Here is a 25559-nt window from a genome sequence, read left to right as displayed (position 1 = left end):
TATTAATTTATAATTGTTAGAGGACCAACTCAATCAAAAGGTTAAACTGATGGTTGAGGCCCAAGATTATGTTTTATACTCTATCGATAATTATTAAGAATTTTTTTTTAATCTCTTATTCCAAAGTCTTGGTGATTACCATGCATAAAAATTGATGATCATGCATTAAAATTAGGAAGGTATCATAATATCAAGGAAAATGTTCCATGACAAGCGGGTAATTGTCCCTCCAACCAGGGTGCTCTAAACTTATGTTGTACTCGTTTTTTATTTTTTCTTTATTTTTTTTGGTGAGACAATTGTCCAATCTTTTCTTTTTTTGGGTTCTTTTTAAGAAAAAAGAATTAAATAAACTATTTGTCGACTCAAAATAATACTGATTCGAGATGTCTCAAGCAGTGCATTAATTCAGATTTCACAATAAATGGCAGAAATCCATCTGTTTCGATTATTTTCATGACAAGTCCTTGCCAAAACTTGTGTTAAAAATAAATAGAATAACATAAAATAAAAATTCATAAGAAGTTGACTGCTTGTTTGTTTGTTTCTATATTGAGTTGAATGATATAGACCCTTTCCAAGTCAAGAATTTTGAATTATAAATTTTGAGGAAATTGCGAAATTCACAAAATTGAGAATTGATTAGGAGTACTAGTTAAGAATTATATATTATCGCTTGACTCTTTTATTTCAATATATAACGATGAAAATTAACAATATTGTTAAACAATTCATTCAATATCAGATATATATACATTCAGATAACATGCAATCAAGATTTTCGTATAACATGTAAGCGTCTTATGCATGTTACTATGCCGGAAATTAGCTCAACTTGTACCATGCAACAAACTTTGATTGTGCTAGCATACCTAAGATGTGTAACAATGAAGGGCAATCTCAATCTAAGAAACTTATCAAAATATCGACGAATATAGAATGAATTCAGGACGATTCATATCAAACCATAGCGATGTATAAGAGAAGAACATTGGCATGTTACATTGTAGTAGGAACATCCCATTAGGTTAGCTAAGTTTATCCCAAACCAATCACATGCTATACATCTATCAGAATGATAGGAGATAGACCACGACCTGCCTTTGTAGTAACAAGAGGTTTGGAGTAGTCGTTCATAAATTTGACATAAATTTACCTGAAAATGATGAATGAACTCATTTTTAGGGACATAAAAATTTACTACATATGGTCCCGAATGAGACATGGAGACTTGGAGAAAGAAATCAAAGCGATAACGATGTTGACGCTTGTAAATGAACTTCATTTAGATTGTTCAAACACATACCTTTTGAGAAAGACTTGACTACTCTTTCTGAGTGGATTTATTCTAAGAAATCGTTTTGATTTTTTTCTTCTATTCTAAGTACTCTTTATTCAACTTTTCAGTGTTGACTTATTCATAATATACATTATATATTGATATATAAAGAGGAGACTCTGACTACCAGGTCGAAACCCTATACGGATCAACCCAATCTAAGTTAGCAGAGTCTCTAAAAGGGGATGACGAGAAGGGGAACCAAAGAGCCCTACTTCAAAATATCCTTCGGACTTGGGAGTACATCATTTTGTCTTAAATGAACCCAATGAGCATTTACACTTCTTCTAAACAACAGGTCTCCATACATTAATGTTACATTTGAGTATAAATGTAGAATTACTACTCATATGTAACATTAAATTTCTTAGAGGGTATAATTGATGGACAAACTTGAACAATTTTTTCCAAGATCATCATGTTATAAATTTAATACAAAGTGTTAAGTATTATATAATGTCTAAGAATATCGATCAAAGGAGACAAGCATAGACACGATTATGAACACAAAGGGAGTATCAACTTTCTCCTGTATAATGGGACTATATATCTTCCTTCAATTATAACCCTACATAACACTAACTAAACAGTAAAAGAATTTAGGGAGAAATGCGAAAATGTTTAGCAGTCAGGTTGGATGGATGTACTTTTGTGCATAGAATTGCAAGTTTGCCATAAGATATATAGATATAAATACATAATAAACAGAAAATTCTCAAAAAAAATGATACACTACAGGGACTAGTTGCTATATCTGTGTCAATGCTCTGCCTTCCACAAGGTTTTGATGGCCACGAGAATTCTCTCCCTGCCGCTTGAATCAGGCTCCTTTTCATGGATGCTGGTAGTCCATTTCATTGCATGAGCAATGCGGTTTACTTTGTCGATGACTTCAGGAGAGTCTCTTACGACCACCGTTCCCTCTGGACGTAATATCCGATCCATCTCTACCATCACATCCACTAGGTGACATCTGCAACAGGCCAACGGCAAAAGACGAATTGTCAGCTTCCTAAAAGTTTTATGTAACAAACAAGGAATCCTTTTCCTTTGTGTAAACATAGGAACACATAACAAGCCAAATTCCATATTATTGCTTCTAGAGGACAACAGACCACTTTATATCACATGAAGCAATGTAAAAGCAACCATATGTATATTGAAAACAAACATTAGAAATTTCTTTCATCTGTGTAAACAGAGGAACACAACAAGCCAAATTAGAGATCAATCACTGTTTTTGACTACCGAAGTCAATTTTAGAAGGCCAACCCATAATAGGTTCAGCAAACCAGCAATAAATTCAAGATTCGAGTTAGAATTTTCTAAAATATTTAAAAAATCTTGTGTGCAGATTAGTGAAATTAGTTGACATAAACATCTTCCAACAATAGCCTACTAAGATCACATCAATCAGTCATGACTAGACATATAAACAATGTAAGAAAATACACTTTTTTTTATAGCCAATCTATTATTCATGTTTTCAAAATTCTGGGACCTCTCAAATAAAATTACAAAATCTGTATTATATTCCTTCGTCCCAGATACCGGTTAGTATTGAGATGGGGAATGAAGATTAAGAGAGAGGAAGGTATAGAGATAAAGGTGGTTAGAGTACAGTGCTGTTCAGGATAGAAGGAGCACCATCTAAAAGCCTTCTCACTAGCTCTGCTAGCAGGATTGCAGGACTCTCAGAGTCTCACAAACTAGTGTAAATAGAGTATGCCCGGGATTTCTATTAGTCAAATGTTTGACAAGGTCCGAGTTTAATAGGAATAAATTCAGGAGAAATATAAAGTCCACAAATTAATAATTCAGTAAGCACATATTATATCCACTGACTTTCAACAGCAACCCTATTACAAAATTAACATAAATAGAATTCTACAATTCAGATCTAAAGTATATTCTTCATGCCCTGAAAATCTTGGATGAATGCTCAAACCATAGTAGTCAATTCAGTTAGAAAGTCAAAGAATGTGCAGAGAAACAAAAAGGGAATCAAATATGTTATGAAGCATTGAAGCTTATGTAAACCATGATGACATTTACAATGAACAACACATCAACAGCATGATAGCCATGAATAAGTTGAAAATGAAATGGATGAAAAACCACAAGTACAAAGCAGCCAATGACCATACCTTTGCTTGCCTGATGCCGAATCTTTTAATAGTGACTCAATACCAGATACATGGAGAAAATCATAAGTTCGAGGATAAGTTGAGAAAGGCTCACACCTATTTTCATCAGACAAATGTATCAGTTCAAAAGGTCCAAAAAGGTGTACAAGGATTTTACTTTTTTAAAAAAAGCATTATCAAATAAACTAGGATCATCCTTGCCCAAATTTATGCATGGAGAGATTTTGTATAAATGAGTGCATTGGGGAAAAGAAAAAAAAGCAGCTTCTGCTATTTGGCCAGCAATCCAAGAAGTTGAGGAATTCAATCTTGACAACTTCCTTCTACAAACAAGATATGACCAATTTGCAAAATATTTGCATTGGAGAACCACCTTAAGGAAGTAGTCTTTAAGCATCTGGCACCCCAAGACTTATAATGAACCTTAAAACAAGTCCAAGTATTTACATAATCTGCATTTTATGTCTAATAAGTAGATAAGTCTAAATAATGTGCTTTACCTAGGCATGGCTTTAAAAATACAAAATGTACCGAAACCTTTGAAGTACTTTAGCACCATTGATCAACTTAATGGTTTAATTTAGACCTAATTTTTGCATCATTTAGATTCTGGAAAAATCAAGTGGATGGTCTAAAACTCAAAAATTCATGTTCGAAACCTTTTCAGGAAGGTAGGATGAGTTACTGGGTGAGCTTCTGCTATTTTCCCTATAACATCGAAGCCATATAGCTTAATCTTGTGCAAAAAAGGAATCTATACCAAATTTCATTATTCATCCGTCTTTCTCTTCCCCTTTTAGCAATCACCACCAACTTTCTAGTGATGTGACCAATTGACCAGTTCAATTTTAGTATGAGAAGTCAGCTCATATATCTGGTTTCCTAAGGCAACAGAATCTATAATGCATTACATCATTAATATGCCACAAAGACTCACCAGTCATGATATACTCCAATAAGGCCTCGGTCATAAATCACATCTAGTGTTGAAGGTTTATGTGGAGGCACTACATTCATTACCCACACAGGGTCAGATACGAGAGCTGCTGCAAATCCACCAAAGAATGCATTCATATCCATCACGTTGCGTACAGCTGAAGACCCTAGCTTCAAGTTTAAGGAATTCTTGTAATAAGAAACCCTCCTTGCCCACCTCCTAGCATCAGCTTCAAATACATCTAAGCCATTTTTAATTTGAGTAACACGAGTAGGAGCTTTTGTCAGCCTCTTTGGCCATTTGGGTATGGCCCCAACACTGATATCACCTTTAATAGAAGACATTCTGCTCACACATTTTTTCAGTTTGAAGTACCTGCAGAAAGCCCACATACATCAGAATCACTTTTTTTCCCAGAAGAAAAGACTACCTGGAGTCTGTGAAGACAGAAAAAAAGTAAGCCATTCAAGGATGGTTCCCAACTATGTTTTCTTTTTATTCTAGTTTTTGTCACTGCTTATCATAGTAAAGAGAAGTATCTATTTTCAGTCATGAAGTCCAAAACTTAACACATTGCCTTCGTCAAATTACCATGCATAACTTGGATCATCAGATTCCTCACACATACCAATCCCAAAATCATTTTGATTAGGGAGGCATGCATCTCCTGTGGGCTTCTTCCAGATGACTGTGTTCCCATCAACAGCAATAAGCTCATAACACAATGACCTAGCTACTGCCTGAAGATCAGCCCATTCCTTGTCTTGTTTGGCCCACTGCACAGGAGGGCCAGAGACTACAAAATAACCCCCTGGACGAAGTAAGCGATCCACTTCAATGAAGTACGATGCATCTGCAAACCAAGATAACCACATTAGATCAGTTGGTTGCAGAAAGGAAAAACAGGGGCATGAAGAATTAGGTGACATGTTACATAGAACTCACTGTATGCAGTAAATGGGATCAAACATCTCGAACAGTGCACTAAGTCAAATGAGAAGGCCGGAAATGGTAGTCTACGTGTCCCAAGCATGGCAACGAAAGCTGGTAGTCCTCTTTCTAAAGCAAATTGGATTTGAGATTTGTGTGAATCTCTAGGAGCAAAAGAGAGAGCCATAATGTTTTCTGACAGAAGGTAACCCCCAAAGCTAGCAACCTGTAGAAAGAAAGGAGCTGCTTAATCTCATACATACATACAAACCTCCCCTTATATTATCGGAAGCATGAATCAATCAACAGCATCGTACCCCGCAGCCCATGTCAAGAGCTGTCCTCAAGGATCCGCCAGAAATGGGAATATACTGCTTAAGCTTCTCTATATATTGTACTGCTCCATCAGGAAACATTGTTCCCCCACCAGGAAAGATGAAGTATTCACCTTCTCTTTTCATCCACCCCTGATGACCTTTCCTATCAGCAATCTTGTTGTAAGGCATATTTGAGTGCCAAATCTGCAAAACAACAGCACAATAAATGATACTAGAAAATCTGGGTCAAAAAAAATAAAAATATGATACTAGAAAATCATCTCCAAACACGCATATGAGTAATGAAGAGTCCAAGCATCAATAGCAGTAGTTTCATCACATGTGCAACTACCACTTACATCTACTTAGCCTTTGTCCACACTATTTTCACCAAGGAACCTCAAAAAATCCTCTCTACTAGTTTATAAATTAATTACATTTGGACCTCAAGTGATCCATGAAACTAGGTTATCATCAACTCATCATTATCTTTGTAGTAACAACCAGCAACTATGCAACAAGCCAGCAACACCTCTATCCATTACATCAATCCACTGTATTGTATCAACAAGGCACCCATGTAACATGCAATACTCTTATCAAATTTGCCTACCCATAACCCTATGATCTAGAAAGTATGACTCAGTAACTAACTACTTTACACTAACAACTCCACCGTAACTCTCAATCTAGCAGTCATTTTATCACTGAGAATGTAGTTGGAGTCGGTGGCTCTGCAAGGTTTCCCTAATTTTGGATCCAGGAAAGAGGATCAAGTTGGCAAGAGCACTATCTCCCTTCGAGGCAAAAGGACGGGAAATCGATGGACCGATCCCATCATCTCCACCCCATAGTAACTACGAGACCACCCCAAGGATGCCACGGAGTTTCACTCACTGTTTTTAAATCCGGTAATAAAGATGTTACCACATTCTCTTAATCTCTCATAACTAACAATACCCTGCGAATTCACTAAAGATCCTATGTAATCAGTTAGTTTATTCCAAAACCCTCCACATCATTCAATTCAAATGAGGGTATCTTACACTATCCAATCATAAACAATTTGATCACCATTATTCACCAATAATTACTAAATCAAAACCAAATCCACAAACAACACTTCACAAAAACCCCATCTTTATTCAACAAAACAAAATCAGCTCAACATTATTATAAAACCAAATCATCCCAAAACATAAACAAATCAAAAGCAAATATTGGGAGGAGAGAGAAAATCAACCTTATGCAAACTTTGAGGCCAATGAACAGGAACTCTGTAACCCTGAGGAGGAGGGATCAAACAAAGCGGAGAATCTTCAGGCAACGGACAATGACGTTCTCTATAAAAATTCATCTCTCTACTCAACTGACTATTTCTCTTAGGATCTTCACAAGGCATATAATCGACAAACTCCGCCGGACAAGTATCGATGATGTGGCCACCACCGGAGGATGTCTCCTCTAAGGAGACAATGAGCTTCTTACGTTGTCGGGGATCGGAAGCGGAGGCTCGAAGCAGCGTTTGACGACCAGAAGCAGCAAGGGAATCGCCGAGAGGGGTGAAGATGAGGAGGAAGAAGAGGATGACGATTCCGAAGAAGAAGGCGGTAACTAAGTCTAGAAGTTTCCATTGTTTTGCAGGTTTTTTGGAGGAGGGTAGATTTAGATGACCCATAATTGAAATGGGATTGGGTTGATTGAGCTAGATCTGGGAAATTGAGGATTAATAGGGCATATTGAGGGGATTTAGGGTTTATGAGATTTGGGGGAAAATTGATGTGATGTGAAGTGTGAAAATGGCGGAGAAAAGGGAATTTGCAGTGAAGTGTGGAGTGGGGAGGAGAGAGAGAGAGAGAGATTGGCGGCAGGCTGTTCCTGGTAACCGGTTTTTTCTTTTCTTTTCGAATCTTTTTTCATTTTAGAAAGGATAAAATTAAAAAAAAATTGAGCTTCATAAAAGTAAATAAATAAATAATTGTTGTTTTAAAAAAAAAAACTAAGATCTTGTAAAGTAAAAAAAATATTGTAGAAAGATTACATTTAAAAAAATAAATGTCATATAATTATATTTGTATAAATGCAATATACAAATTATAACAATGTTCAAAGATATAGTGTATTTTTTTTGTCATAATTGTTCAATTTAACCGCATTTGTACTCTTATAAGTATAACCGAATAAATTAAGAGTTATGAAATCAGTAATTTAAATCATCATTTCATATGAATATCAACTTTTATGATAGAGTAGGGTAGCCTACACGCGCGAAAAGACTAGCTCATATTGGCTTGTGTTTATACCTTTAATTTGGGTTGTAGTTTCAAAACGTACTATTTGGTTTATGTGCCTATGTGGTGGCTTTGTAGAAGGGATTGTTAGTTTAGAACTCTTAATTGATTTGCATGTTTCAATAATATTTCGTATAATATTTCTAGTGTGGTGTTTTTCAAATGATTTTTTTTTTTGTAAGCTTAGGTCATAAAGATTAATAATATGTGAAATGTTGCAGCTAAAAACTTAAAACTTAATGATGTAAGTTCCTTAATGTGATGTTATCATCTAATATCTATATCTAATACTAAAGCAATAACCATTTAGTTATATATTTCCTCTTAGATTCCTTTCTTTTCCCTCCCTTAATTAATATCCCTATCGTAGATTTCCCTTGATTTTAGGATTTTTAATTTCTTTATACCTCTTGATAACATTTGCTCAAATATCACCACTCCGTATTTAAAGTGAATCTCATTCACAGTTAAATAGTATTGTTTATGTGCCATCAAACAAATATACAGTTCAAAAGTTAATAAAACCTTAACAATAGTTGCGGTTAAAGGATGACAAGATTGTAAATAAGAAGAGTAACCACGAAGGATTAAAAATAAACAGTCTCTTGGTAATAAACAATCGCTTCGTACGTACAATTTTTTTCTTTTTAAATAATAATAATAATAGCATACGAAGTATAAAGCATTACAAGTTTTTTTATTCAAAAAAAAAAGCATTACAAGTTTAATGAAAAAAAAAACATTAAACATATCAATGAAGTTAAACATATGATCCGAGCTTCACATGGAGAAGTATATGGGGGGGCCAAATCACTCTTGCTTGAAGGTTTAAAATGGAGAGTGGGGAATGGGTGTGATATCAATGTATGGAGTAGTTCGTGGCTGCCCGGTAGAACTTGAGCTTTGGTGCCTACTCCCCTGCCAGATAGTGACCTGAATTTACACGTGATTAATCATGGCACTAATTCATGGTCATTAGAGGTGTTGCAAGCAAACTTTACGGCTGCTGACCAAGCTCTAATTCTCTCTATTCCTTTGTCTAAACGCTGCCATCGTGATGTGATGTTTTGGTGGCCTTCAAACACGAGAGAGTATACTGTGAGATCCGGTTATTGATTAGGCAATATGTCCTCACAGCAAGGTATGAATATTTGGAATATTATTTGGAACCTCAAATGGCCCTCCTAAATTGTGTCATTTCCTTTGGAGGGCTTGTAAAGGTTTTTTGGGTGTTCGTGAAAGGCTGCACTATCGCCATATGTTGCAAGACCCTGGGTGCTGTGATGTGGAATCAATTATTCATGCTTGCTTTGATTGAAGATATGGGGTGTTAGCAGTTTTGGTGCTCTTCTTAATCAGGCTCCTCTATCAAATTTTTGTGCAAGATTTTCCTGGCTGGCTGCTAATACCTCTAAGAAGGATCTGCTTAGGGTGGCTACACTATCATGGGCTGCCTAGTGGTGTAGAAACAAAACCACCTTCGAAGCTGAGATTTTCTGCCCTGTGCTTGTTGCGTCCAATATGATCAAGAAGGTGGATGAGTATGCTGAATATGCCACACAGGTGTTCAGACCTGCTGTCAATAACCCGGTCCTTGGAGGGAATGCTTGGTCTCCTTCATGCCATGGCTTGGTGAAAGTGAATTGTGACGTCTCATGTGGGCAATACGACTGGCTTAGGTGTGGTGATTCGGGATGAACTGGGCAACATACGAGCTGCTGTGCGACGAGAGCCTGCAGGGTGGCCTAGTGATCTTGCTGAAGCGGCTGCCTGTATTTTTGGTGTCCAGTTGGCACTTAGATTGGGTTTCTTCAATGTGGTGATTAAAAATAATGCTTTGAAGGTTTTCTCAAGGGTCAGAAGGTGTTGGGTTTTGATCCACTTAGCTTGCTAGTTGAGGATATTTTGTCTTTGGCTAATGCTTTTTCTTCTTTTTCTATTGCTCGTGTTAAAAGAGCCGGTAATACTCTTGCCCATCTCGTTGCTAGATGGGATTTAAGAAGTTGTAACGAATTCGTTTGTTTGGGTCCTTTCCCTTAAAGCCTACAAACTTTGACGGAATAGGATCTTGCTTAATATAATTTCGGCTGCTTGGTTTCCAAAGAAAAAAAAAACAGGACACAGTTTCATTCCTGGTGTCTGTTTTAGTATTATGTTATTGATTAGTTCTCGGGCCCGTCTTTCTAAAAAAAGACTTAATACTCAAACATTTGAGCAACTTACTTGACAAATACTTGACAATTTTGATTTATTTCAAATTTAGAATAACCTTGGTGAACTAATTTTTAATCCGATCCATTTCATTTCATTTTTTTTTTGTTAGTTAGCTATTTCATATAAGAATTATATAGCACACAATAATGTATAATATAATCTCGAGAAACATGCGCAAAATGCATAAAAAATGAATATGCTTTCTTGTCAAAATGCATGCCAACTTGTCATAATAAAGATGGCTAAATTTAGAGTAGAATCGAGCTAGTTACATACGAAGTAATTGTTAAATTTGTATTGAAAACGTTATCATGTTCATATAAATTCATTTAAGTACCAAGTACCTCTTGGGAATTGGGGTAACATGTTATGCTTCACAACGTGCATGCACCATGCACAAACATTAGACACAAGTAAAGTGATGGGCTGGGCCTAAGGAAGACGGGAAGCATGCGTAGTGTAACGATGCATTACATAAGAATATAACATCATTGCAAAGTCATCTATGGTTACACCTCGCTAATGACCATTTTCCGATTATTTTCCTCGCAAATTTTGGCTGGGGATGTGCAACCCCTACCAATCAAACTAGGAGCCAAGGCAAACTGCCATCAAGTGCAACGAAGTATCTATTATGACAGTTTTCTCATTTATATAATCCAACTGACAGTTCAAAACAGACCGTGCATAGTGGGCGAAGTGGCTGCCACGAAATCAAACAAAGATAGCAAAAGAAATGATCTCCATGAATAAGCACTTCTATTTTCATAATAATATCATCCTACTGATCTCGTAAACAGAAGGGTGGGGTGCCAGCAAATATCTAAACTTCGCCTACTAAATTAAGTGTACAAGTATGCACAAAATGAGCAAAATAAGAACTGTGCAAAGCAGAAACATTTCAAATCCTCAATTGTTGAATACCCTTCGAAAATGCTTCTGTATTCCATACTTCATTAACGGCCCATCAATGTTGAAAAACGCTAGATCATATCTTTCTTTTTTTTTAAAACAAAGATCATATCTTTCTTGTCTGCCTCAAATTAAATTCATGCTTGATTATATTTGCTCTGAGCAACATCGCCTTAACATCCCGATCAAATTCAGTGCCTGTCTGTAGCACACGTTGGAAAGTAGCATTTCTCTGGTCTGCATGACGTGCATACAAGATTTTGTTATGAGAGTCAATCCTAGCCTGCATAGAACATTAACAATCAATACCAATCAACATAAGTAATTAAAACTAGGCAGCTTATAAAATATGAATGCTTGAGTTTTACAACTTTCAACATAAATTCTCAGTCCAGTTATACAATGCAGAAAGCAAAGCAAGAAGAATACCTGTATTTGGTTGTTTGTAATCAAAGCCTCAAGCTCCTTCTGTAAGCCTGACACACTTGTCTTGAAAGCATTTGCCATCATGTTCAGATCCACCGACACAAAAGGAAGTGTATATTGAATGAGCGCCTTGTGACGAATATCTTGGTATAAAGTCTCAACATGGTCATGTAAATGAATGTCAAGCAACAGATTGGCTTTGAGATTTCCCAAATAGTCGAGGCAAGATGCATAACGGCTGGGACAATAAGCATATTAGGTTATCAACAATTTCAACATCATTGAATCACAAAATGAGGTTAGAAAAGCTTAGTCATGAATTCAGAGCAACCAGTAAGATGCTAATAAAGACTATATCTAGAGCTTCTCCACTGAAATGGTGATTTACATTCATCTTTGGTCAACCATGCAATTTCCACAAATAAAGTATGCAATATATGCAAACATACAACCCCACACCCCCCCCCCCAAAAAAAAAAAAAAAAAAACCCTATGCTTTTTAATCAGTATTTCTCACAACAGACCAGAACAATTAGTAACAACCTAATTCATATCTACAAAAAATTCCAGCACAAACTGAACACTATCTGTTGATATCAATACGCACCATTGTTCAAGTACTTGCATTTTGTAAAACAGATGAAAATAAGAATCCTTTAGTGTCCGACCAAATACCACAAAATAAAAGCCAGCTCACTCAGGCAGGCCAAAGGCTGCATGCTTTGGTGGGTAGTTGTGTGTGGAGGAGTAGAATGCATCATATTTCAATCCTTATCAAAAGAAATTAAATCACCACACACACCCATTCAACAACTAAGATAAGAAATGACCAATTGAAAGATAGCCCGAAGAAGCAACAGATGAATGAGGAAGAAGAACATTCCACAGTTAATAAAGAAAATAAAAGGGGTTTATTATATATATATATATATATATATATATATATATATATATATATATATATATATATATATATATATATATATATATATATATATATATATATATAGGGAATTGCTAGAATGAGAATGAGAATATGAGAAAACCACTTAAAAGTTGGCACATGTCCCACTTCCTAATTTTTTAAAAAGCAAATATTCGTTTCTTATGTACTTTATACTTTGTACTTTATAAGGGATACGTGGCAGTTTTTAACTGGCTTTCTCATATTCTCATTCCTCATTCTAGCAAATCCCTATATATATATATATATATATTATTTTTTCAATTACCTTGAGTAGAAATCATTGATTAGCTCTCTAATCTCTGGAACCAATTCCAAAAAATTTCTGTAGTTGAGGTTGTCAATAACTTTATTCTGCAAGATACCAAGTATAAAAAATAACACTCTAATAGTAGCAAACATGAAAACATGAATTATCAGAAAGACAGATGTTCACTACATGCCTTGAGTTCAGTTCGATCAAATGTAGCAAGTGCACAGAGTCCACCATAGGTTGCAACATCTTGTGGTGCAATCACTTCAGAATAATTATTACCCAACTCAGGACCAACTTCTAAGAACTGCAATAACATCAGCGCGTCAACATAGAGAACTTGCTAAGCAAGCAGCAAAGTTTTGCCAAATATGCATGATAAGACCTAAAATACCATGTGTGCAAATTAGCAGTCAGAATGTCAGACAAGGACGCCAATAACAATGCAGGAAGAAGAATATTACAACTTGATATAAACATCACAGATCTGCTTTAGAATGAGCAAACTTCAGAAAGAAATGAATTCAGATAAGACCAACCAAACACCAAGAAAACTGTAGGGGGGAAAACTAGTCATAAATCATCACCAAAAAAAAAAAAAAAAAAAAAAAAAAAAAGAACAAATTATCCACTATTATAATGATTCATTCATAACAAAACTTCCACATTAACCATCTTGTCTTGGCACACCAAAGAATTAGTGAATTACACAATACCGCACTAAACCTATCAGATGTTTTGCTTGTCTTGTCACGAGATTCCTCAGATTTAGGCACATCTAAACTTCTAATCCATCCATAAGCACTAATTTTTTTTTTTTTTAAAAAAAAAAAAAAAAAAAAACTAAGCATTGTGGCACCTTTCTACCTCAGCCATTTCATTCAACGCCTAGACATAAAATAATTCAACAACACAACAATGAACAAAAATTAATTTGGAAATCAGACTTTTATAACCAAGAATAGCTAAACTCAATAGTTATATCTTTCCATGTGACTGTTTGACTACACTATCTACATCCCTCCTGAATCCAGAGTGATGGAAGGCAGAGGTTTAAATAAATAAGCAGTACTGCAAAAGAACTTTCAAAAGCAATTGCTCCCTTTTAATAAAGAGACTAGAGAAAACAAACCTTGCGGGCAGCAAGTTTGTATTTTTTAGCCTCTAAGTGAGCCAATCCAGCTGCGCAACGAAGTTTCGCAATAGTGACAGGGTCTAGAGCCTCTGGTGTCTGTTCTGCTTTGCTTATATAGCTTGTAACATGTGAAAACTGACCCATCTCAATACTGACAAGAATTGCATTTAAACACATGGTGATAATATGTTTTGCAGTGGTGCAGTAATCACGAGTGCGAACGTAGCTCTTGAAGGCATCCCCAAACTGTCCATGAGCATAATAAAAATCGCCAAAATCATTGTATCCCATCCTAATGCTTTCTTTAATCAAATTTGTCTGCACAAACAAAAGGCCATAGAATTAGCATAAGCCAAAAGGAAGAAACAAAATAACTAGCCAGTAATTAGATAAAGATCTCTGTTATATAAGAAGTGCACCTGGAGAGCTTAAATCAGTTTTGTACTAGAATGAAAAATCTAAATGCAAGTCGACAGGATAACCAATCAATTTCTCTCAAAAAAAAGGATAACCAATCAATTATACAACTAAATAACTGTATCAAACAAAACAAATCATTGTTTCGAGCTGTCCTAGTACATAAAGTTATAAACTTCATCCAGATTTTGTACAAAGTTCGAAGCTATAAACACCAACATATGAAAAAGCATTTGAAAAAGGCATAAGAAAATCTTAGACCTCCATTGATTCACAAACTTACAGAAGGCAAAATTTAGAAAAGACAACATACAAAAAAAAAAACTATTAGTCACTTAATAGAAAAAGTACTCCGTATAACACAAGGGCTCAAAACTGATCCACATGTCCAATAACATCTTATCAGATTCGGATTAATTGACTAGTTAAGAATTCACCATTCACAAAAGCCCATCTCAAAATGGACAGATGGAACTAGATAGAGGACACGGCACACGCTCATTTCTCCTACCTCCACCATCCCACCAGCAATAAATCCCTAATCTATCACATTTTCTTCTAAAAGCTTTATGGAACAGCACCAATCTCAAACATTTATTACAAAATGAATCAATAAGCCCATTACTAATTAAAGAACTCAATTGTGAACCTCCTCAAGTCAAACTAGCAACGACTAGCAACTGGAATAAAACAAAAACCAATTATCAACGAAACTAAAATAAAAGGCGCAACTACATGTTCAACAAAATAATAAAAATCCAACTTTATAACAGCAATCAAACCTCCTTTGACACGAGTATTGCACAAGCCAAACCTAAGGTCCATAAATACCAAAGCTCCACAGACTATAGGTCTATAGCCCTAACCAAAGCAATGCTTTTCTCGCAATTGCTCGTAATTACAAAGTCTCTCCATCCTATCATTCAGAAGCATTTCTCCAATCCCTCCTTGAGGTATAAGTAATAGGTTACTTCTAGATAATTATAAACTTTGTACACCCTAACCAACCACAAAGGCACAAAGCATACCACCAAGAAACCGCAACAACCACCCTAAGTCCCTCACTACCGAGGTCCCGGGAATCGAATTATAACCATTACTTCATCATTACAACCTCACACAGTCATACATTAACTTCTAAGAACACAGTCACACACTCCCCCCCAACCCAAAATTCCCAATCACACAAATTTATAATTCAACATTCCAAATACATAAACCTAATCATAACATATTCATCAATCAAAAAATCAATTCACAATTCCAAAACAAAAAACACAAAATCATACCCTATAAGCATTGAGTTCATTATCAAGCTTCTCCTTCCTCTGCTCAGCACGACGCTCAACAGCCTCAATCCAGGAAGAATCATAGCCATAATTAGGCCCTAATCGATTATCAATCCTCTGCGCCGCTTCCTTAAACAACTGTGTATCCTCACCCTTTTTGATTTCATCATACGCCATTCTTAGGGCTTCGAGCTGCATCGAAGGGTTACTATCGCATCGATCAGCGATGAATAATAGCCGCATGATCTTCGTCCTACCAGAGTAGAGAGAAGCGTAGGCTTCAACGTCGAGTTGTTCTCCGCTGCTTATGATTGGTTTGTGAGGCTGCTTATCGTCACCGTTGGCGTAGATCTCGTCCATCATCTGACCTGAACTTGTTTCTTCGTCGTTCTCCATTGATGAATTTGGGGATTTTCTGGAATGAGAAAAACCCTAGCGATCAATTTGGGGGTGAGGATGAGAGAGAAAGGGGTTTTAGCGAGAAATTGAGTTTTTGTGTTCTTGTGTTTCTCGGTTTACAGAAAGTGTGGAGTTCTACATCTACAATTGAGGAGAAACACGGTGAGCTCTTTGGGCTGGAGTAAAAAGATTACACCACGTCAGACGTGTAACCTTTTGAGTCAAGTCGATACTAGATCTGTCAAAAATTAATACTCGTATGTCTCAATCTAATTTGAAAGTAACCCAATTTAAATTTTGACTTATATAGATGCAGTGATTTTGCATGACCCAAACCCAAATAAGATTTGATCTAAAAAGACCTGACCTAATTCATCCTAATCAGCCGTATTGACACCTATACTTGTGACAAGCTACAATCCAACACGAAGTACAGAGTGAATATTGGAATTAGTATCAAAATTTTAAACAAATTCAAATTGAGCTGAAGTTTATTTGGATAAAAAATACCGGGATCACTAGGAATTTATCAAAGTTAAAGATTATTATTATTATTATTATTATAAGTTAGAGTTAGAATTTTTCAGTATTTATATGTCATCACTGATTTAATTTTTTTACCAATATATAATATATAAATATGATTATATAATATGTTGCTGGATTTGCCATAATGTCTACTTTTATAAATTAATTTTTTCATAATTTTTACTAACCTCTAATTGAAGATATTAATGGTCAAAATTGTATCTCGACAAATGTGCAAATCCAACTCTAGCTTATAGAAAAAACAGAGGGAATATAATGGAAATGAAAATTGTTAAATTAATGGACTCTTTTACTTGTTTAATGAAGATTTATATTAATCAATTGTCCTTTTCTATTAAGGATAGGTGAAGTTGAGACAATTTATCTTATGAAGGAAGCCCTATATATGGCAAATTTTATTACAAGAAGCATTTTCTACTTATAGCAAAGAAATGGAGGGAACTTATAGTCAAAAACTCTTTTCAAAATTATCAATGACAAATAACAAGAACGTCCATGAACAAATTCATTTTTGTCAATAAACTTAAGAGATAATATATCATTTTAATCAAGAAAAATATAATAGTTTGACATTTTCATACACTTGAAACGATCACAGAAGAGGTTTTACCTGTGAATTTTTTAACTCTATAAATCAATCAATTACAACAATAATAAAAGAATTAAGATATACTATATGTTTATCGTCTATGAATTTCAACTAAAATTGATCGGGGGTAAAACTAGTGAGTATATTGGTAGTAGTATCTTCCTTTTCCTCCACCAATAGTCACATTTCACCAAAGAAGTGGTGGATATTGAGATGATGTTGGGATTCAGATGAGTCTTGACTCTTGAGAGTGGACGACCTAGAGACTTGAGTATGTTTCCAAAGAAAGGTTACTCCAAAAAAAAAAAAAAAAAAAAAAAAAAAACTTACAAAAGAATCGGTTGCCAAAATGAACAAAAGAAAGGGGTATAAAACCTAAGATTTGGACCTTAATAATCTCTAAGAATCAGTTTGGGCAGGTGCAGGAGCTGTCCAATATTGTTTAACAGCAACCATGACCTTCTCTCTTTGCATTGGACCTTCCTCATGATCATATATTATGCTATCCCATTGCATTTCGTCGATGTTAGTTTTCACCTTCACTAAAACATCAATGTCATCTCTGAATATTACACAACCTTCGGGTCTTAAAATCCTGTCCATCTCTAATAGAATGTCTTCCATCTTACACCTACAGCATATTTTCGTGATCACGAAGTTTAATCAGCTACTTAAATAAGCTAATTAAAAGATAATTGGATCATTATAAAGATAAAAACATTACCTGCCATCATAAAGGCTAAATACAGAATCAGCATGTAACAAATCATATGTTCTTGGATAAGTAGACATTGCCTCACACCTAGCAGAAAGATGCAAAGTGAAATCATTAGTAGTGAGCTTTATGTAGTTTTTGGAGTAAATTTTTTTTATGCGCAAGTATATGCAAGTAAAAGTAATACGGAGTACTCGATTACTCGTACATAAGCAAGAGGCAAAGATGACCTAAGACCAAAATGGTCTAAAACTACTGAAACGTGGTCACACCAACACCAGCACAAACCTAGACCGAGCCATATAAGACCAGTTCTTACAAGAAGTCTCAAGGAAAACTTTGTTACAAGAACAAATACTGGACTTACCAGCTTTGGTATGTACCAATAAGACCACGTTCGAAGACTACTCCAAGAGTATTAACCCTGGCCTCAACAGGGACAACATTCATAACCCAAACAGGGTCATTGACAAGGGCAGCTGCAAAGCCTCCCAAGTTCGCGTTCATGTCAAGGAGATTGCGATACCTCCCTGGATCATTTAGTGCATTGTTCAAGGACTTGTAGTATGCTAATCTCTCCTTCCAAATCACGGTGTCTTTTGTGAAAACATCAGGTATTATTCCCTCCAAGCTACCACTACTCACCCTTGGAGGAATTGCGGTTAGTCTAGCTGGCCATTTCGCTCTTTCCCCTCCTGCTATTTCAGTTATGTTAGAGACTGGAGGGAGTGGAGTTAGACAGTCCTCCATTTTTGTATACCTGCATTAAATTTTGTAAGAACCTAAGTAACCAATCAAATTGTATGAACTTTAGTAATACTTAAAAAAAAAACTCGTGTGCAACCCAAATGAAAAGGAGGGAGTATATCAGTATATGATTATAGGTAACAGGCTAGACTATGGGGTAAAGGATCGTATACATACCATGCAAGATCAGGATCTTGAGCCTTACAAAATCGCGGTTTCTTAAAAACCTTGCGGCTCTTCTTGCAGTGTTCATGATTATAAGGTTTCTGCCATACTGCAATATCCCCTCTTTGCTTCAGTTTTTTCCAACAAAGGCTTTTAGCAACAGCTTCAATGGTGTTTTGTTCAGAGCTCAAATCTTCCTTGCTTCTCTCCCAACCTTGCCAATGACCCTCCCAGTTGATGGGTGGCCCGGAAAGGATCCAGTAGCCTCCAGGCCGTAGGATCCTGTCCACTTCGATCAAGTAAAGTCCATCTGCTCGTTCAAAGCAGTGATTAATTAGCTCATGAATGTGTAGAATATCATGAAAACATGTACACTCACATACTGACATACACACATATACAAAGTCATCAGTCATGAACACACATTAATACATTATAGACATCAATTTATAACAGAACTTGCAATATGTGTCATGACAATGCAAAGTCGAATTTTTGGAGAGAAATTTGAACATGACACTTATACACAAGATAACATGAATGAATCCTATATGAGTTACTCGGTAAGACAAAATCATATAATGTACTCCGTAACAATAATAATGTTATGTAACAATCCTATACTGGTATGAAAACAAACACGTATCACAATTAAAGACATCAATGGCAAATGCAGCTCATAAAAACAGAATCCGATATGATGTTAAGTTACCATATTGACCCCAAGGGATAAGGCAGCGCGAACAATGAGCCATGTCAAAAGATCTCGAAGGGTAAGGAAGGCGGGTGGTAGCCATGATCCCTATCAATGCCGGCACACCTCTCTCAAGGGCAAATTGAACCTGAGCTTCATGTGTGTCTTTTGGAGCAAATGACACTGTTAGGATGTTGCGTGACAAAAGGTAAGCTCCAAAACTTGCAACCTTCAAATATATTACCCAAAAATAATCCTCAATAAGTCATTATTCACATCTCCTAAACTATTGCTTATTGTTTAACTTCCACCACTCACATTTTTTCATTATCCACAATTCGCACAATCTCCATAACTTTAATTACATACTAATTTAAATATTTTGAATCTCAGTTTGTTGTTAAATCACGTGAATAATAAATAGCACGAAAAAACAGAGGGAGTATAATAATTCGTAGCTGGACCATATGAGGTCAGGCTACTAACTACTCCTATGTGATTGTGAGATATATTTTGCTTCAATCTTCTCCCTTAGTCAAAGCCATTAAACGACATTATAGTTTATTCATCTTGTGAAGAGTGGTTAGCTTAAAAATGGTTAAATTCCAAGATTTGAAAATAATTATAAGGAAGATGTATTGTACAATACATTATAATAATGGTCATCAATGTATATAAAACAGTATCGATTATGACAATATTAACAATTAATCAAAGTTGTTAGCCGTAATTTTGTTGTAGCTATCATAATTTTCTAAGTTTTTCTTTGATTTATAATTTAAAAGTGTACAAATGGCAAAATTTGTGAAGTTCAACTTACACTATTACATGCACAAACAGAGGTGGAATCTATACTTTGCTGACAAGTTATGGTCCCCTTTCCTATCTAACGCATGAAAGACAATGACAAACTTACAGATGTCTTTTTAGAAATTCTAATTTATTAAGCTCTCATTTTCTTAGCAATATTATCTCTCTTTTTTTTAATAACTTTCACAAAAATTTCCACTTTGATTTCGTATAATTGTTATTACCCAAGAGTCCAAGACATCTAATTAAGTGAAGGAGAAAGAACATTCTTTAAAGCATAAAATACATTATAATTAAATTTAGTAATGCCTCTCGTGATTATGCTACTTGGATCAGTTGTATGTATTTACAAAGCATTTTAGTTTATTTTCTTCTCATCATCACTTGATACTTGGTAATATGGTATGATTTAAAGTTGGGCACGGTTAGATAATTATAATTACTCGGTTTGATAGTACATTGTATTGTGATTATTAATTTCAAACATAGGGAGTATATTAGATTTATTTAAAAGATCTATATTAATGATTTAATGGCACTTGTTATCATCCAATAATTTATCATCATTGAATATAAACTAAAAATAAATAAAAATTATTTAGAGATCAATAAAAGTGATGTAGGCTAAGCTAGACAAGTCTTGGAGACTTGGACTATGCTATAATCAGTATTTCTCACAACAGACCAGAACAATTAGTAACAACCTAATTCATATCTACAAAAAATTCCAGCACAAACTGAACACTATCTGTTGATATCAATACGCACCATTGTTCAAGTACTTGCATTTTGTAAAACAGATGAAAATAAGAATCCTTTAGTGTCCGACCAAATACCACAAAATAAAAGCCAGCTCACTCAGGCAGGCCAAAGGCTGCATGCTTTGGTGGGTAGTTGTGTGTGGAGGAGTAGAATGCATCATATTTCAATCCTTATCAAAAGAAATTAAATCACCACACACACCCATTCAACAACTAAGATAAGAAATGACCAATTGAAAGATAGCCCGAAGAAGCAACAGATGAATGAGGAAGAAGAACATTCCACAGTTAATAAAGAAAATAAAAGGGGTTTATTATATATATATATATATATATATATATATATATATATATATATATATATATATATATATATATATATATATAGGGAATTGCTAGAATGAGAATGAGAATATGAGAAAACCACTTAAAAGTTGGCACATGTCCCACTTCCTAATTTTTTAAAAAGCAAATATTCGTTTCTTATGTACTTTATACTTTGTACTTTATAAGGGATACGTGGCAGTTTTTAACTGGCTTTCTCATATTCTCATTCCTCATTCTAGCAAATCCCTATATATATATATATATATATATTATTTTTTCAATTACCTTGAGTAGAAATCATTGATTAGCTCTCTAATCTCTGGAACCAATTCCAAAAAATTTCTGTAGTTGAGGTTGTCAATAACTTTATTCTGCAAGATACCAAGTATAAAAAATAACACTCTAATAGTAGCAAACATGAAAACATGAATTATCAGAAAGACAGATGTTCACTACATGCCTTGAGTTCAGTTCGATCAAATGTAGCAAGTGCACAGAGTCCACCATAGGTTGCAACATCTTGTGGTGCAATCACTTCAGAATAATTATTACCCAACTCAGGACCAACTTCTAAGAACTGCAATAACATCAGCGCGTCAACATAGAGAACTTGCTAAGCAAGCAGCAAAGTTTTGCCAAATATGCATGATAAGACCTAAAATACCATGTGTGCAAATTAGCAGTCAGAATGTCAGACAAGGACGCCAATAACAATGCAGGAAGAAGAATATTACAACTTGATATAAACATCACAGATCTGCTTTAGAATGAGCAAACTTCAGAAAGAAATGAATTCAGATAAGACCAACCAAACACCAAGAAAACTGTAGGGGGGAAAACTAGTCATAAATCATCACCAAAAAAAAAAAAAAAAAAAAAAAAAAAAGAACAAATTATCCACTATTATAATGATTCATTCATAACAAAACTTCCACATTAACCATCTTGTCTTGGCACACCAAAGAATTAGTGAATTACACAATACCGCACTAAACCTATCAGATGTTTTGCTTGTCTTGTCACGAGATTCCTCAGATTTAGGCACATCTAAACTTCTAATCCATCCATAAGCACTAATTTTTTTTTTTTTTAAAAAAAAAAAAAAAAAAACTAAGCATTGTGGCACCTTTCTACCTCAGCCATTTCATTCAACGCCTAGACATAAAATAATTCAACAACACAACAATGAACAAAAATTAATTTGGAAATCAGACTTTTATAACCAAGAATAGCTAAACTCAATAGTTATATCTTTCCATGTGACTGTTTGACTACACTATCTACATCCCTCCTGAATCCAGAGTGATGGAAGGCAGAGGTTTAAATAAATAAGCAGTACTGCAAAAGAACTTTCAAAAGCAATTGCTCCCTTTTAATAAAGAGACTAGAGAAAACAAACCTTGCGGGCAGCAAGTTTGTATTTTTTAGCCTCTAAGTGAGCCAATCCAGCTGCGCAACGAAGTTTCGCAATAGTGACAGGGTCTAGAGCCTCTGGTGTCTGTTCTGCTTTGCTTATATAGCTTGTAACATGTGAAAACTGACCCATCTCAATACTGACAAGAATTGCATTTAAACACATGGTGATAATATGTTTTGCAGTGGTGCAGTAATCACGAGTGCGAACGTAGCTCTTGAAGGCATCCCCAAACTGTCCATGAGCATAATAAAAATCGCCAAAATCATTGTATCCCATCCTAATGCTTTCTTTAATCAAATTTGTCTGCACAAACAAAAGGCCATAGAATTAGCATAAGCCAAAAGGAAGAAACAAAATAACTAGCCAGTAATTAGATAAAGATCTCTGTTATATAAGAAGTGCACCTGGAGAGCTTAAATCAGTTTTGTACTAGAATGAAAAATCTAAATGCAAGTCGACAGGATAACCAATCAATTTCTCTCAAAAAAAAGGATAACCAATCAATTATACAACTAAATAACTGTATCAAACAAAACAAATCATTGTTTCGAGCTGTCCTAGTACATAAAGTTATAAACTTCATCCAGATTTTGTACAAAGTTCGAAGCTATAAACACCAACATATGAAAAAGCATTTGAAAAAGGCATAAGAAAATCTTAGACCTCCATTGATTCACAAACTTACAGAAGGCAAAATTTAGAAAAGACAACATACAAAAAAAAAAACTATTAGTCACTTAATAGAAAAAGTACTCCGTATAACACAAGGGCTCAAAACTGATCCACATGTCCAATAACATCTTATCAGATTCGGATTAATTGACTAGTTAAGAATTCACCATTCACAAAAGCCCATCTCAAAATGGACAGATGGAACTAGATAGAGGACACGGCACACGCTCATTTCTCCTACCTCCACCATCCCACCAGCAATAAATCCCTAATCTATCACATTTTCTTCTAAAAGCTTTATGGAACAGCACCAATCTCAAACATTTATTACAAAATGAATCAATAAGCCCATTACTAATTAAAGAACTCAATTGTGAACCTCCTCAAGTCAAACTAGCAACGACTAGCAACTGGAATAAAACAAAAACCAATTATCAACGAAACTAAAATAAAAGGCGCAACTACATGTTCAACAAAATAATAAAAATCCAACTTTATAACAGCAATCAAACCTCCTTTGACACGAGTATTGCACAAGCCAAACCTAAGGTCCATAAATACCAAAGCTCCACAGACTATAGGTCTATAGCCCTAACCAAAGCAATGCTTTTCTCGCAATTGCTCGTAATTACAAAGTCTCTCCATCCTATCATTCAGAAGCATTTCTCCAATCCCTCCTTGAGGTATAAGTAATAGGTTACTTCTAGATAATTATAAACTTTGTACACCCTAACCAACCACAAAGGCACAAAGCATACCACCAAGAAACCGCAACAACCACCCTAAGTCCCTCACTACCGAGGTCCCGGGAATCGAATTATAACCATTACTTCATCATTACAACCTCACACAGTCATACATTAACTTCTAAGAACACAGTCACACACTCCCCCCCAACCCAAAATTCCCAATCACACAAATTTATAATTCAACATTCCAAATACATAAACCTAATCATAACATATTCATCAATCAAAAAATCAATTCACAATTCCAAAACAAAAAACACAAAATCATACCCTATAAGCATTGAGTTCATTATCAAGCTTCTCCTTCCTCTGCTCAGCACGACGCTCAACAGCCTCAATCCAGGAAGAATCATAGCCATAATTAGGCCCTAATCGATTATCAATCCTCTGCGCCGCTTCCTTAAACAACTGTGTATCCTCACCCTTTTTGATTTCATCATACGCCATTCTTAGGGCTTCGAGCTGCATCGAAGGGTTACTATCGCATCGATCAGCGATGAATAATAGCCGCATGATCTTCGTCCTACCAGAGTAGAGAGAAGCGTAGGCTTCAACGTCGAGTTGTTCTCCGCTGCTTATGATTGGTTTGTGAGGCTGCTTATCGTCACCGTTGGCGTAGATCTCGTCCATCATCTGACCTGAACTTGTTTCTTCGTCGTTCTCCATTGATGAATTTGGGGATTTTCTGGAATGAGAAAAACCCTAGCGATCAATTTGGGGGTGAGGATGAGAGAGAAAGGGGTTTTAGCGAGAAATTGAGTTTTTGTGTTCTTGTGTTTCTCGGTTTACAGAAAGTGTGGAGTTCTACATCTACAATTGAGGAGAAACACGGTGAGCTCTTTGGGCTGGAGTAAAAAGATTACACCACGTCAGACGTGTAACCTTTTGAGTCAAGTCGATACTAGATCTGTCAAAAATTAATACTCCGTATGTCTCAATCTAATTTGAAAGTAACCCAATTTAAATTTTGACTTATATAGATGCAGTGATTTTGCATGACCCAAACCCAAATAAGATTTGATCTAAAAAGACCTGACCTAATTCATCCTAATCAGCCGTATTGACACCTATACTTGTGACAAGCTACAATCCAACACGAAGTACAGAGTGAATATTGGAATTAGTATCAAAATTTTAAACAAATTCAAATTGAGCTGAAGTTTATTTGGATAAAAAATACCGGGATCACTAGGAATTTATCAAAGTTAAAGATTATTATTATTATTATTATTATAAGTTAGAGTTAGAATTTTTCAGTATTTATATGTCATCACTGATTTAATTTTTTTACCAATATATAATATATAAATATGATTATATAATATGTTGCTGGATTTGCCATAATGTCTACTTTTATAAATTAATTTTTTCATAATTTTTACTAACCTCTAATT

The 25559-nt window shown here is 35.2% G+C and overlaps 3 protein-coding genes across 3 annotated transcripts; all 3 read right to left on the bottom strand.

Moving 5' to 3' along the window:
• Nucleotides 1-1840: 1840 nt before the first annotated feature.
• On the bottom strand, nt 1841-7608 carry LOC110731737 (probable methyltransferase PMT13). Its single transcript, XM_021911632.1, has 7 exons — nt 6914-7608; nt 5671-5874; nt 5369-5579; nt 5015-5276; nt 4424-4798; nt 3487-3582; nt 1841-2312 (listed from the first exon to the last, which is right to left on the bottom strand). The coding sequence occupies exons 1-7, from the start codon at nt 7346-7348 to the stop codon at nt 2099-2101; spliced, it is 1797 nt and encodes a 598-aa protein (XP_021767324.1). The 5' UTR covers nt 7349-7608; the 3' UTR covers nt 1841-2098.
• A 3292-nt stretch (nt 7609-10900) lies between these two features.
• LOC110731736 (COP9 signalosome complex subunit 1-like) lies at nt 10901-16154 on the bottom strand. Its single transcript, XM_021911631.1, has 6 exons — nt 15572-16154; nt 13863-14183; nt 12921-13037; nt 12746-12831; nt 11517-11751; nt 10901-11370 (listed from the first exon to the last, which is right to left on the bottom strand). Exons 1-6 carry the CDS (start codon nt 15965-15967, stop codon nt 11194-11196), a joined length of 1332 nt encoding a protein of 443 aa, XP_021767323.1. The 5' UTR covers nt 15968-16154; the 3' UTR covers nt 10901-11193.
• An 863-nt stretch (nt 16155-17017) lies between these two features.
• Nucleotides 17018-24831, bottom strand: LOC110731506 (probable methyltransferase PMT15). Its single transcript, XM_021911356.1, has 10 exons — nt 24436-24831; nt 22727-23047; nt 21788-21904; nt 21613-21698; nt 20925-20943; nt 19448-19658; nt 18748-19045; nt 18191-18583; nt 17833-17910; nt 17018-17739 (listed from the first exon to the last, which is right to left on the bottom strand). The coding sequence occupies exons 1-10, from the start codon at nt 24829-24831 to the stop codon at nt 17508-17510; spliced, it is 2151 nt and encodes a 716-aa protein (XP_021767048.1). The 3' UTR covers nt 17018-17507.
• Nucleotides 24832-25559: the final 728 nt, after the last annotated feature.

Source organism: Chenopodium quinoa, unplaced genomic scaffold (genome assembly GCF_001683475.1).
Source record: "Chenopodium quinoa cultivar QQ74 unplaced genomic scaffold, ASM168347v1, whole genome shotgun sequence".
NCBI classification, from domain to species: Eukaryota; Viridiplantae; Streptophyta; class Magnoliopsida; order Caryophyllales; family Amaranthaceae; genus Chenopodium; species Chenopodium quinoa.
This window is presented reverse-complemented; position numbering and strand designations above follow the sequence as displayed.

Bases quoted from the DNA above. Each gene is read 5' to 3' on its own strand.
- LOC110731737 (XM_021911632.1), bottom strand. From the start codon at position 7,348: ATGGGTCATCTAAATCTACCCTCCTCCAAAAAACCTGCAAAACAATGG. The intron at 5,580-5,670 runs GTACGATGCTGT...TTCTTTCTACAG, and splicing joins CTCTTGACATGGGCTGCGGG to GTTGCTAGCTTTGGGGGTTA. The intron at 4,799-5,014 runs GTAATTTGACGA...GGCTTTCTGCAG, and splicing joins GATGATCCAAGTTATGCATG to GTACTTCAAACTGAAAAAAT.
- LOC110731736 (XM_021911631.1), bottom strand. From the start codon at position 15,967: ATGGAGAACGACGAAGAAACAAGTTCAGGTCAGATGATGGACGAGATC. The intron at 14,184-15,571 runs GTATGATTTTGT...TTGTTTGTGCAG, and splicing joins ATGAACTCAATGCTTATAGG to ACAAATTTGATTAAAGAAAG. The intron at 13,038-13,862 runs GTTTGTTTTCTC...ATGTTATTGCAG, and splicing joins ACAAACTTGCTGCCCGCAAG to TTCTTAGAAGTTGGTCCTGA.
- LOC110731506 (XM_021911356.1), bottom strand. From the start codon at position 24,831: ATGGAGAACGACGAAGAAACAAGTTCAGGTCAGATGATGGACGAGATC. The intron at 23,048-24,435 runs GTATGATTTTGT...TTGTTTGTGCAG, and splicing joins ATGAACTCAATGCTTATAGG to ACAAATTTGATTAAAGAAAG. The intron at 19,046-19,447 runs GTAACTTAACAT...TTGAACGAGCAG, and splicing joins TATCCCTTGGGGTCAATATG to ATGGACTTTACTTGATCGAA.